The sequence below is a fragment of the Equus przewalskii genome, chromosome 10 (genome assembly GCF_037783145.1).
Source record: "Equus przewalskii isolate Varuska chromosome 10, EquPr2, whole genome shotgun sequence".
In the NCBI taxonomy this organism is placed as follows: domain Eukaryota; kingdom Metazoa; phylum Chordata; class Mammalia; order Perissodactyla; family Equidae; genus Equus; species Equus przewalskii.
The window spans coordinates 50,853,771-50,867,243 of record NC_091840.1 but is presented as its reverse complement, the minus strand read 5'-3'; the positions used below and the strand labels follow the sequence as shown (position 1 = coordinate 50,867,243).

Below are 13,473 nucleotides of genomic sequence, written 5' to 3'. Positions count from 1 at the left end.
CCTATCTCGAATTGCAATCTCCTCCCCATTCCTCACCCAGTCCCAAACTGCGGGGACCTTCTCTCCATCTCAGAATCCCAGCCCCCTTCTGCCCCAACTTGGCTCCAGGAAAGTGTGTGACCTTCCCTGGATGGTGACAGGAGGGTGCCACCAGGGAGGAAACCTGGGCTGGTACTTCCTTTTGGCAAGAGCTGCTCCTGGGAGGCAGAAGGAAGGAGGGCAGGTCCGGAAAAATGGCATGGGAACAGGACTCTCTCCTCACCCTCCCTGGGCCCCAAACGCTATCTGCTGAGAGCAGAACTCCAGCCCTCTCTCTACATTAACCTTAGTCCCAACACCTCCTTCAGCTCAGCCCTATCCACGGCCTGAGCCCACCTCGTCCTCAGGGCTCTGGCTTCTGCGATGCATCAGAAACTCGCCCCCTGATCAAGATATAGAATGTTTCTAGGTCCCTACATGGCTCCCCTTGCAGGTGCTCAGTCTGCACCCCCATTCTGAGCACTCACTAGTCTGACTTTTTTAAGAATTGCTTAGTTTTGCGTGTTCTAGAACTTCGTGTCAATGGAATGATGGAACACATACTCTTTTATGTCTGACTTCTTTCACTCAATATAATCTTTGTGAGATTCATTCTTTTTTTTTAATTGCTGGGTAGAATTCTATGTTATGATTATGCCACAAATTATATACCCATTCTTTAGCTTAATTCTTATGCCCTAAATTTCACTCCAACTGTCTTCTACCTTTGTCTCAACCCCAATCTCTCCGCCGCTGACCCTGGCCCCGCAGGAAGCGGCAGACACCCCCGTTCCCATCCCTGATCATCTCGTCCTGGAGACTCTCTGTGCTCTAGGGTTCCTGAGTTCTAGCTTCAACACACACCACCCTTCCTATCGTGGGCTCTGGGCCCTGCGGCAGAAGGACAGGCCAGCCTTTCCACTGTGGCCACTACTTGCCCCATTTCCCAGAGAGGAATGGCCAGGCAGCAGGCCAGCTGGACAGCAAGTTTGCGCTGCGCCTCCCCTAACCCCCACCTACCAGGAGCCCCAGAACGAATGCAGGTAACCCACTGGCCACGGCCCCGTTTAGCAGGAGTGCCCAGCACTGCAGCCAATGGAGGCAAACAGAAGGAAGGAGTTTATTAGGCTGATAGAGATCTGGGGGCCCCGCCTGGCCCTTCCTCCACCTTCCCTGGGGCTGTGGCTCATGCTAGACTGGCTCTCCCACCCTGAAGTCTCCTTCATTCAAGCCCTCTTCCATCCGCCCTCTCTGGAGATAGGTCCAGCGCCCTGCTGCCCTGTCATCTGCCCCTCCCCGCCAGATCCCAGAAGGCTTGTAGCTCAGATGCCTGCTTACCTGTCAGGAGCACAGCCCCGCCCCAGCCTGCCGGGTTCCCAACCCGCCCATCAAGGGCAGCAGCTTCTCCAGGCTCTGGACTGCCAGTGGGCCTCACCTCTCCGCCTCGGGACGCTGTCCCTTTCCACTCCTCTCTGTGTCTGGCTTCCCTTGCTTGGCCCCTTGTGGCCCAGCCCCCACCGTCTGTGATTGAGTCCCACGCTCCCGCTTCCTGAAGAGCAGCCATGGCCACGTACAAAGTCAAGGTGGCCACTGGTACTGATCTCTTGTCAGGAACGACGGACTCCATCTCCCTGACCATCGTGGGGACCCAAGGAGAGAGCCATAAGCAGCTGCTGAACCACTTTGGGAGAGACTTTGCAACTGGAGCGGTGAGTGTGTGCGCATGTGTGAGTGTGCATATGTGTGAGTGTGTATATGTGTCTGAGTCTGGGAAACACGGAGAGGGATGCAGGTGTGCAGGGGAGGGAGCCAGGGAGCCAGAGCTTGGCCAGGAGAGGTTGGGGGGCTCTGGGGAGGTCCGAAAGCAGTGGGGCTCCAAGTGTGGTTCCGGATGCCCCTCAATTCAGACCTCGCTCCAACCTTCTCCCACTTCTCTGGCCTTGGGGCCATCCTTCTTTATCCCTGGTCTGTCACCTCTCATCCCTTTCTGGTCACTCCTCATCTGCCTTCCTCCCCTTTTCTCACCTCTTCTCTCTTCCTCCCCCTCATCCGTCTTGTTCTCTCTCATCGCTCACCCCACATCCCTCTTCTCTCAACCCTCTCTCACTCCCTTTATCTCTCTTCTTTCTCCTCCCTTTTCCACTCCCTCTGCCTTCATCCCTTTCCTGTTTCCTTTCTCCCCCTCTCCCTCATCCCTCTCTCTCTCATCCTTACTCACTCTTCCTAAGTTAAGTTGCATCACAACTGGCTTAAATTCACAGTGGATTCTCTGTGACTTAAAATGGCCAGCCTGTCCAGTGGGGACCCACCTGCTCCATCATGGAAGGCACCCTTTCCTGGGCCCTCAACCCTCAGACCTGATTCTGAGTCTGGTCCAGCCACCTGCTGTTATGTGATTTAATAGGTCACTCTATGTGGCCATTTATGAATCACCACATCTTCATTGATAAGTGGGAGAAAAAGGGACTAGCTGGACCACTTCTGCCCACTCTAAGACTGTAGGAGGCTTGGGAGGCCCTGGACCCCACGGACCCCTTTGTACACCAGCCCCTGGGGGTCTGCATGGCTCCTGCAGCCTGAGGTGATTGGGGATGGGGTGGGAGGAGGGGACCCGAGGAGCTGGGAATGGAGAAGGGAGGGGCTGGGGTCCTGCCCAGCCCTGGGTAGATGGGCCCAGCAGGGGACAGTCAGGTGGGAGGGATGGGAGGAGAGCCCAATGATCAGGTCACCTCATTCCAGGGAGATGAGCATCTCTCAGTGTGAGCAGGGTTTAGGTGAAGGGCCAGGCTAATGGGAGGCCTGAGGAGCCAGGGTCAAGTCCTGCCTGCTCAGCTGGCCTTGTGCCCTGCCCAGGTGGATGAGTATACTGTCCAGTGCCAGCAGGACCTCGGGGAGCTCATCATCATCCGTCTGCACAAGGAGCGCTACTCCTTCTTTCCCAAGAACTCCTGGTACTGCAACTACGTGCAGATCTCTGCGCCCAATGGCCACACCTACCACTTCCCTGCCTACCAGTGGATGGATGGCTACGAGACCCTGGCACTCCGGGAGGCTACAGGCAAGCCCTCACCAGCCCATCCCATGCCCTTAGGCCTCTTGCTCCTGCCTGGCCTGTCCAGCATCGCCACTCCAGGCTCCTAACAAGCCAGCCAGGTGCCAGCCCCACAGGGACTCCCAGGAACGCCTGCCACTCTCACACACTACTCTCAGTCATTGCTGCCATGCTGGCCCCAGCTCCGGGCTGCATCCTGGAGGAACAGAGGCCCAGGGTTACCCTCAGGATCTCAGGATCCCCGCTTCTAGCTGAAGACCAGTGTGCTCTCCAGTCCTCCCCTTGACTACCACAGGGTGCCCAGCCACTCTGAAAGACCCCTCACTACTCTGAGTACAGGCCTCAGGACTCTGCTAGGATGCCCTACTTATGCCAAACAGCATGTCCTGATGCTCTAAAATGATTCCCTGTCCCCTCAGCAGGAGGCTATTCCCACACAGGATGCCTGGTTACTTTAATAGGATGCCCTAGCATTCCAACTGCTGCCTCGTCCTTTCACTAAGAAGCCCTGTTAGCTTCACAGTTCTCCATGGGGCTGTAACAGGAGGGCTTGCACGAAGCCTGGTTTTCTTTTTTTTTTAAAGATTGGCACCTGAGCTAACATCTGTTGCCAATCTTCTTTTTTTTCCCTCTTTCTTTTTCCCTCCACAAATCCCACCAGTATATAGCTGTATATTCTGGTTGTAGGTCCTTCTGGTTGTGCTATGTGGGATGCTGCCTCAGCATGGCCTGATGAGTGGTGCCATGTCCATGCCTGGGATCTGAATTGGCGAAACCCTGGGTGGCCGAAGTGGAGCATGCGAACTTAACCACTCCGCCTCAGGGCCAGCCCTGATGGCCTGGTTTTCTTTTTTTCCTTTAAAATTTTTTTTTAATTTTTAAAGATTGGCACCTGGGCTAACAACTGTTACCAATCTTCTTTTTTTTTTTTTTTTTTCTGCTTTTTCTCCCCAAATACCCCAAGTACATAGTTGTATATTTTAGTTGTGGGTCCTTCTGGTTGTGGCATATGGGACACCACCTCAACGTGGCCTGACGAGCTGTGCCATGTCCACACCCAGGATCCAAACTAGCGAAACCCTGGGCCGCTGAAGCAAAACATGTACAAACTTAACCACTCAGCCACAGGGCCGGCCCCTGGCCTGGTTTTCTAATTGAGGATTTTTTAGACTGATGGGAAGTTCTATTGCTCCAAAGGACTCCCTAAGACCCCAACAGGACATTATTTCTCTAACAGGACTCACTTCTGCTCCAAAAGGTGTCCCCCTCCCCCCCCCCCCTTAATCCAGTAAGGTTCCATTGCACTCCAGTAGGAGGCCCTGTTACTCATGCAGACTATGGGGTTTTTCCTTGGTGGCTGATCAAGGCTGCCCAGCTGTTTTCCCAGTCACGTGGTTGCTCCCATGGAAAAGGGACAGGACCTGAGTGCCTGAATTCCTTGCATCCACCCCTGCCAGAGTCCTTGTCTGGTGGGCTTGTGTCAGCTTCCTAATATGTGGCTGCTACACAGGGACTGCAGGCCTGTCCCCTTTTGACCTCCCTCGAGGTGGATGGGAGGGGAGGGCAGAGCAGAGAGGATGCAGGGGCCTGGAGCCCCATCCTCCCGCTGCCTACTTCCCCTCTTCCCCCTCTTCTGCCTCTCATTTCCTCGTGGCGAGAGCCTTTCCCTGGGAGCAGGGGAATGGGGCCTGAGCAGGGGAAAGGGGAAGCAGGGGCAGAGGAAGACAGGCAGGGGAGAGGGCGGGGAGGCCAAGGGGAGGGTCTCATTGGGGATGTGGATCATCTTCTCACAGTGACAGGTCTGAGTGGCATGGAAGCAGGGGACAGGCAGGGTGATGCTGTGTGGCCATGCAGGAATGGGGTTGGGTGGGGCAGCTGCCACGCAACAACAGGTTAGGGAGACTTGAGTCACTTCCTGGGCCCTTGAAGGAGCAAGGCTCCCACCCTGGGAATGAAGCCAAGATGGGTCTCTGGGTTGCACAACTCCAGGGGACACTGTTCGCCCAGGATACAGTGTGAGCTAAGGCAGATGGAGGAGGAAGAGGGTGGCAAAGAGGGTCTCGAGGGAAAATGACGGGGCTGCAGTGATAGGCACACGCCAGCTGGGGACTACCAGCCAAGATGCTGGAGAAAGGCAGGCCTAGATCTGGACCTCAGCTCCACTATTTACCAGCTGGACATGTGGGTATAGTTCTGAATTTTTCTAAGCCTCAGTGTCCTCATCTGTAAAATGGGGCTAATGGAACCTACTTAGTAGGGTTGATGTGAGAATCCAGTGAGGTAACCTCTAAAATAAGTTTTAAAAAGGCTTAACGACCATTGGTGGCTGTTAGTGGGTGATGGGTGAGTGGTCAGAAGCAGGCTGCCTTGGTTCAAATGCCAGCTCACTGTTTTCTCTCTATGTAATATTGACTGTTTCCTCCTTGTAAAATGAGCACGATGATATTGTCCCATAGCCAGAACTGGTTGGGGCCAGAGGTATTCTGAAATTCAGATTTGATTTAGAAGATATATATATATATACACATACACACATATATATGAAATATATGTATAGATATATCTTTATGTATCTATATATTTTCTATATATACACATACCATAATGCTATGTGATATACCCACTAGGGCACCCCCTAATCAAATATACTATTATTTCTGCAGCAAAAACTATGAATAGTTATACCAAATGAGTTAAATAGAGACTACCTAGAGCTTCAGGTAAATTTAGAGCAGATTTTGCTGACCAAGGAATTTGTGCCTGGCTTGAGGAAAAAACTGACCTGCTCTCTACAGCCTGTTGGATGTTGGAATTCGGAGACCAGGTTGTGGGCCTACAATAAGTCACTTGCCTCATACGGTTGTTCTTGTGCAGAGTAATTATTGATAGAAGCCAAGGTTTAGAAAGTGCCTGGTACTTAGTAAGCACCAAAGAACTGTCACTAATGCTCCAGTGGGTGTAGAAGAGGGACTTCCCTGCAGCCGCAGAGCCCAGCTTGCGGGGTGGAGCCAGAGGGAGGAGGGAGGTCCCTGATCCTTTCCTCTGAGGTCTGGGGGGAGACCCACGCTCCCTCTCTCAGGGTAAGCCTTTCCCACCCTTGACCGTGGGCGCCCCAGAGCCAACCCGGGAGGCAGAAGCTGCATTCTGATCCCTGAAGTGGGCAAGGGCGGGCAGCGGCTGGGAGGCAGACTTTGAGCCTCCTCTTTGGTCTTCCTGCAGGAAAGACAAGAGCAGACGACAAGCTCCCCATCCTTCTGGAGCACCGACAGGAGGAGATCAGAGCCAAGCAGGACTTCTACCAGTGAGGGCAGGGCAACAGGGGCTGCGGGATGTCGGGGGCCAGTGACACCCCCTCTGGCCCTAGGATGGTACATGGGCATCAGGGATCATCGTCTTGGTTTTTCTTTGCAGCTGGAGGGTCTTCCTTCCCGGCCTGCCCAATTACGTGCATATCCCCAGTTACCGCCCTCCTGTACGGAGAAACCCCAACCGGCCTGAGTAAGGACTTGAGGCTGCCCTAGGGCCCCTTCCATGACTGACCCCTGGGCTCTGCCCCCTCCCCACCCGCTGGACCCCAGGTGCCCAGCCCCAGCCCTGCACTCCTTCCCACAGGTGGAATGGATATATCCCGGGATTCCCGATTCTCATCAACATTAAGGCCACCAAGTTCCTGAACTCAAATCTCCGCTACTCCTTCCTGAAGACCGCCTCCTTCTTCATGCGCCTGGGGCCCATGTGAGTGTGTGAGTGAGGGGGCGGTGAGGGCTCCTGTAGACTGTCCCTCACCCGCTGCTCCATGCCCGCCTCCACCACAGCCCCAGAGGTTGAAATGGCCAGGAAGGCAGAGGGAGCTGAAAAGACAGGCCAGAGAACCTGAGAGGTGACACTCAGAGACCTAGACAGAGAAAGACTTTGAGCTCTGGTCCTGGGAGACCCTTAGACCCAGAGTTCCAGAAATTCACGGACTTTGAGACTTAGAGACCCTGAGGCCCAGGGACCTACGTGAGGTGGGGCAGCTCTGCCACCGTCCCAGGGGGCGCTTGGCACCTCTCTGACGGCCTCCCCACTTCGAATCTCAACTCCTAGGGCACTGGGGTTGAAACTCCGCGGTCTGGTGGACTGCGAACGGTCGTGGAAGAGACTGAAGGACATTAAGAAAGTTTTCCCTTCCAACAAGTCTGTCATCTCCGGTACGGAGTGGGGCATCCCGAATCGAACGCGGGAGAGCCAGGTGATCTCTGGCAGGAGGAACTCGAGGCGCGTGCAAGAGGCCAGGATTCGAATCACAGCCACGGGACGGGACGGGCGGGGTGAACCTCAGGCAGGAATCGCTAGCTGGGCGGGCGCGCCCTCTGGCGGCCTCTTGGGAAACGTCGCCCTTGGCCCCTCCGGCCGCTAAAGGGGAGGCTGGGGGCTTCGAGTCTTCTCGGGTATCCGTTGTCTTCCTTCGCCCACGGCCACAGCTCTATGCCTCTCTGTCCCTGAGGGGGATCCGGGCGCGTCCTGATGTCCCTCCGCCGTCCCCCCAGAGTACGTGGCCGAGCACTGGGCAGAGGACAGCTTCTTTGGGTACCAGTACCTCAATGGTATCAACCCAGGCCTGCTCCGCCGCTGCACGCGGATCCCAGATAAGTTCCCCGTCACAGAAGACATGGTGGCCCCGTTCCTGGGCGAGGGAACGTGCCTGCAAGCCGAGCTGGAGGTGAGGCCCGCTCCGGTGGAGACCCCCACGGCCTCCCTGCCTCCCTCCCTCCGTGGCATCCCCATCTCTCCCCACTCCGGTCGCCCGCAGAGTCCCACCCCCGCCCTGATCCCCCAGTCGGGTCTTGGCCAACCCCTGCACCCGAGCGCTAGGGCACTCTGCATCCAAGGCGTGGGTGGTAGGTGCTCCATGTGGGTACCTACCTGCCCGCCCATCGCAGCTCCCCTCCAGAAGGGGAACATTTACCTGGCAGACTACCGCATCTTGGAGGGCATCCCCACCGTTGAGCTCAACGGCCAGAAGCAGCACCACTGCGCCCCCGTCTGCCTACTGCACTTTGGCCCGGAAGGGAACATGATGCCCATCGCCATCCAGGTGCCTGGGGTGTAGGCCTGGGGCCGCTGTGTGAGCGCATCGCTAGTGCATTAGCCTCTGTGTGTGCATGCATGTGTATGTGCGCTTATGAGAGTGTGTGGGCCTGTGTGTGTACTTGTTATGCTCCTATCCATGTGAGTATATGGTCAGTGGGTCAGCCTCTGTGTGTGTGCATGCTTGTGAAACTTACAGACCTGGGTGTACATCTATTTGTGAGAATTTGTGCTTGTGTGAATGTGCACATCTGTATGTAAGCATGTGTGTCCATATAAGTGTGTGTCCCTGTGTGTGCATCTGAGAATACACCTATGTTTATGTATGTCCCTATCTGTGTCTGTGGCTAGTGGTGAGCCTGGTGTGTGGCCCTGTGTATAAGCCTTGGGCTGAGACCCTGTGCGCCTACATGTGCACAACTGTGTGCTGCCACTCTGTGATTGTATGCCCATGCATGAACTTGGGTCCCTGTGGGTGCACTCGTGTTTGGCCCCGTGTGTAGAGTGTGTGCTGTGTGTATAAACACATAGGTAACAGACAGGAATGTACTTGGTGTCTCAAGCTTGTTTCTTTGACTCCATTTACCCATCCACTTGATAAACCAGTGCTTATTGGGGGTCTGGCCTCTGCTGGAAATATCGAGCTGGTCAGTCTTAGCCGCTGCCTTGAGTCTGGTCTGGCAGGAAAGGGAACTGAGGTGCTTCCTTCTCAGAGGTCTCCACCAGGGTCCTGTCCAAATTAGAAAAAGGCACCCCCTGAGGGGGATCAGTCAAGCCCTGATGCTCCTGGCTCATTAGTGGAATACTGTAAGCTAGATTTCAGTGAGTCCCCTCCTGCTCAGGGGGCTGGGTACTCTTGTGCAGTGCACAACCTTCACAGTTGAATGTGGCGGCTGGGGGCTTGAGACAAGGAAGGCTTCTCAGAAGAGGCAGCTTGTGAGCTGTTTCTTGAAGAGTGAGTGGGAACTGCCAGGTAGAGAAAGGGGCAGGGGGAAAGTACTACAGCAGGAGGAAACAGCAAGAGCAAATGTGAAGAGGGAGGGAAGGCCCTGGTGTGCTCAGGCGACCAAAGGGACTGGAGTGTAGGGGGTGGCGTTTTAACCCCTCAGACTCCCCTCTGCTTTCCTCCTGAAGTGGGGGTCCTTATGTGTGTGAGTCTCTCCCCTTACCCAACCTCCCTCCTTACTCACCCCCAGCTCAGCCAGACCCCAGGGCCCGACTGCCCCATTTTCCTGCCCAGTGACTCAGAGTGGGACTGGCTGCTGGCTAAGACGTGGGTGCGCTATGCCGAGTTCTACTGCCACGAGGCCATCTCCCACCTGCTGGAGACCCACCTCATCGCTGAGGCCTTCTGCCTGGCCATGCTGAGGCAGCTACCCATGTGTCACCCCCTCTACAAGGTATGGGATTGGGCGAAGGGGCCTCTGGGAAGCATTACTACCCTCGCCTGGCCTCGGGAAGCCACCTGGCTCACTCAGCAGTCAGAAGGACTCCAGTTAGACTTGGGAGGCAGCTGGGACCCACAAGAGAGGGCTTGGGTTAGGGACTTCCTCAAGTGAAGGGGTCTGATGTTGCAGAAATGGGGGTGCTGAGGTTTTTTGGGGATAACTTCGATTTTCTCTCATTGTCCTCCTTGCCTTCCCCCACAGCTCCTTGTCCCCCACACCCGATACACCATCCAGATCAACAGCATCGGGCGGGCCCTCCTCCTCAATGAGGGGGGACTCTCTGCCAGGGTGAGACTTCTGTCCCCACCCCCAGCAAGATATCTGCTTTCCTTCTGGCGTTTGCAGTAAGGCTAAAAGCAGAATTTCCACTTGCCTTTAGATCAGGAGGGGGCATGGAGGGAGGGGGACCGGTTAAAGTGGGTGCTGTGTCTATGAGGGGGCAGGGGCTGGGTGTGCTGGCCCAGAATGTGCTAATTCCTGGGGTGGGGGCAAGCTGAGCTCTCACTAGGCTGTGGTGAGGTGGGTGTGAGCCTCAGAGGGGAGGACTTGCAGGGACCCCGCCAACGCCACGGTCTGCCTCCTCTGTCACAGGCCATGTCCCTGGGCCTGGAGGGCTTTGCTGAGGTGATGGTGCGGGCTCTGTCAGAGACCACCTATGACAGTCTCTACCTCCCCAACGACTTTGTGGAGCGTGGGGTTCAGAACCTGCCAGGATACTATTACCGTGATGACTCCTTGGCAGTGTGGGATGCGCTGGAGAGGTGAGGTTGGAGCAGCAGTGGGTGGCACTCAGGGTAGACACCCTGGGATGTTGGAGGGGGAGCTTTTAAGGACCTGGGCTTGGGTCTGGTACCATCTTCTGACCTTGCCAAGCCGTCCTCGTCACCTCTGCCCCCCAGGACTTGCCCACCCACAGGCCTGGGGCAGCTCTGGGGCAGCGAAGGCCAGGGCATCCTGGGAAGGTGGGAGAAGCATGGTTGGGGAGGGCACGGGGGGTCCAAACTGAGGCCCTGTCCCCTGGTCAGGTACGTGACAGAGATCATCACCTACTATTACCCATGTGACGCGGCCGTGGAGGGTGACCTGGAATTGCAGTCCTGGGTGCGGGAGATATTCAAGGAGTGCCTACTAGGGCGTGAAAGCTCAGGTATGGCCTGGGCACCTGGGCACCTGGCAGGGCCCAGGGGCTGTGGGGTGAGCCCCACTGGGTTGGGCCCGGAGCATGTCTTGTTGGAGACCGAAGGAGGCCAAATCACTGCCTAGGAGTTTGTCAGGGCTCTGCCCTGACCCCTGAAGCAGCGGCACCTTGGAGAGGTTGGGGAAGAAAGCATGGCTGGCCTTTGGTCTCTCTGCTGTGGGCCATCTCTGTAGAGACCTGGAGGGATCCCAGTCTCCCATACCTGACAACTTTTGTGAACTGAGAAATGAGGCATGAGCTCAAACAGGAAAGAGCAGAGCATGCTGGAGGCTGGTGAGCTGGTGGGGAGCCAGCAGGCTCCAGGAGGGCATGGGAGAGCATCCTGAGGTCATGCCACTTGGGCACCCTCTCAACAAATATTTAGCGAGCATCTATGATGTGACAAACACTGTGCCGGTTACTGGGGAGGCAAAAGGGAACAAGACAGGCGATGGCGCTGCCCTCAAGTTCACAGTCTGGTGGGGTGGTCTGATCAAGTAAATGGGCAGTTACACTAAAACAGGACTGGTGTAGTTTTAGGGGTGCAGAGGGGCTCAGGGGGGGCACCTAACCCAGCTTGGAGAGGGCTGGTAGGTAGAGAGCGGGCTGAGATCTAACATCTTGGCTAACATCTAGCTAAGATCTGCAGGGTGGGGAGGTCAGCTGTGAGATGACAGAGGTGGGGTTGGAGAGTTCTGGGTGTGAACAGCATGTGGAAAAGCCTGAAAGCCAGAGCAAGCCGAGTGAGTTCTGGGAGCTGCTTACAGGTCCCTGCCACCGGTGCTGAGAGTGGGGGTTGGGCAGGCTCCCAATGGGGCTAAGGCTGAAGCCATGAGCAGGGCCTGGGTTGCACAGCCTGGTTAAGGAATTTGGAATTACCTGAGCACCAGAGGGAGCCATCGAGGAGTCTGCAAGGAGATGAGATTTGTAGGTTAGAACATTAGGCTGCAATGGCGGTTAGGAGACAGTTTGGGAGGCTGCTGTGGTGTCCAGGAGGGAGGTGACAGGGACCTGACTAGAGTGGGAGCTGTGGGGATGCAGAGAACTCCAGAGCTAGTTAGGAGATAGAAATGACAGGACTTGGTGACTGGTTTGGGTTTGGCAGTGGAGGTTAGGTGGGGGAAGGAGGGGCCAAGGGTGACTCTCAGGTTTAGGCTTTTGCAGCTGGGTGGATGGTGTGTGTCCTTCCTTGAGACAGGGGCCTGCAAGAAAGAGCTGTTTTGAGAGGAAGATGATGGGTCTGGTTTGAAAGTGTCGGGCTTTTGAAACCCAGGGTCACCATGGCAACCAGGGCTGGTCTCTCATGTGGGAAAACAGGAAAGAGAAGCAAACAGCTTGCTTAGGTGTGATACAGAGAGCCAGGCTACTGAGAAATCCATCTGGAGTGAGCACAGAGTCTACAAAGAAGTGTGTGTGTTGGGGGGGGGGGGGGGGTGGGGCGGGGAGTGGAAGGGGGACTGTGCTGAGTCAGGGCAGGAAAGCCAGGATTCTTCTGAAGCCTTTTCCATCCTGAGGCCTGTGACCAGAGAGGCCCCCCTAAGAGAGCTGGAGGAGGGATCTGAGGGCCCCACCTCAGACTGGTGCCGGGAGCAGCCCTGAAGGACACTTGGCCAAGACCAGTTGAGGCCCCCGCCCCAAGGCTTGTGGTCTGGATGGGGGGGATGGGGTTGTGGCCACAGGGGAGCCAAGCAGGCAGGATGAGGGCACCATCTGGCAGGACAGGGTGAGCGGAGCTTGGTTGCGCCCTCTGCCGGCCAGCCAGGACCAGGACCAGGGCAGGACTGACGCTGCATGGGCCTCCCTCCACGCCCCCAGGTTTTCCCACGTGCTTGCGAACGGTGCCCGAGCTGATCCGATATGTCACCATTGTCATCTACACCTGCTCTGCCAAGCACGCAGCTGTCAACACAGGGCAGGTACCTATGCTCACCAGCCCCTGCCCCAGTCCCAACCTCAAACCCAACCTCAGCCATAATCCCTAGTCTAGCCCGGAGCTGTCTCAACCTGAGTCCCAGCTTCAATTCCAGCCTCAATTTAAACCCAAGAGTCCCGGGGTACTCTCTGACCCAGAATTCCTCCTCTACCTCACCTCCAGCTGGAGTTCACCGCCTGGATGCCTAACTTCCCGTCATCCATGCGGAACCCCCCGATTCGGGCCAAGGGGCTGACCACTCTGGAGACCTTCATGGACACGTTGCCGGATGTGAAGACCACGTGCATCACCCTACTGGTGTTCTGGACACTCAGCCAGGAACCTGACGACAAGGTGCCCTGGGGCCTCGGGTGCAGGTGGGGGTGGGGGAACTCTGAGCCTAGGAAGGGGCCTGAGAGGTGGGGGGCCAACGACAGTAGAGGGGGTGTCACGGGCGGGAGGCAGGGAAACAGAGACAGCTGAAGGGGAAGAGCGGAGCAGTGGGGCCCGCTCCGTCCCAGCTGCCCGGTTCCGTGCCCGCAGCGGCGCCTGGGCCACTTCCCTGACATCCACTTCGTGGAGGAAGTCCCACGGAGGAGCATGGAGACCCTCCGCCAGCGCCTGGCCCAGATCTCGCACAACATTCGCCAGCGCAACAAGTGCCTCCCCATCCCCTACTACTACCTGGACCCGGTGCTGATTGAGAACAGCATTTCCATCTAGGACGGCCCTTCCCGCCTCGCCTCTGCCCGCCCTGCGCCCGCCTCTTTTCCAAAAACACCGCTTCAAACGCAAG

The 13,473-nt window shown here is 56.5% G+C and overlaps 1 protein-coding gene across 1 annotated transcript; it reads left to right on the top strand.

The window, feature by feature from the left end:
* Window positions 1-1,239: 1,239 nt before the first annotated feature.
* On the top strand, window positions 1,240-13,472 carry ALOX12B (arachidonate 12-lipoxygenase, 12R type). Its single transcript, XM_008539916.2, has 15 exons — window positions 1,240-1,727; window positions 2,872-3,076; window positions 6,290-6,371; window positions 6,482-6,568; window positions 6,683-6,805; window positions 7,157-7,260; window positions 7,600-7,772; window positions 8,004-8,147; window positions 9,337-9,540; window positions 9,790-9,876; window positions 10,180-10,349; window positions 10,614-10,735; window positions 12,581-12,681; window positions 12,861-13,031; window positions 13,221-13,472. The coding sequence occupies exons 1-15, from the start codon at window positions 1,581-1,583 to the stop codon at window positions 13,398-13,400; spliced, it is 2,100 nt and encodes a 699-aa protein (XP_008538138.2). The 5' UTR covers window positions 1,240-1,580; the 3' UTR covers window positions 13,401-13,472.
* The last annotated feature ends 1 nt before the right edge of the window (window position 13,473 follows it).

What these genes read in the sequence shown, in the direction of transcription:
- ALOX12B (XM_008539916.2), top strand. Translation starts at nt 1,581, where the DNA reads ATGGCCACGTACAAAGTCAAGGTGGCCACTGGTACTGATCTCTTGTCA. An exon ending in TTCATGCGCCTGGGGCCCAT is followed by an intron (nt 6,806 to 7,156) that starts GTGAGTGTGTGA and finishes CTCAACTCCTAG; the next exon opens with GGCACTGGGGTTGAAACTCC. An exon ending in AGGGGGGACTCTCTGCCAGG is followed by an intron (nt 9,877 to 10,179) that starts GTGAGACTTCTG and finishes CCTCTGTCACAG; the next exon opens with GCCATGTCCCTGGGCCTGGA.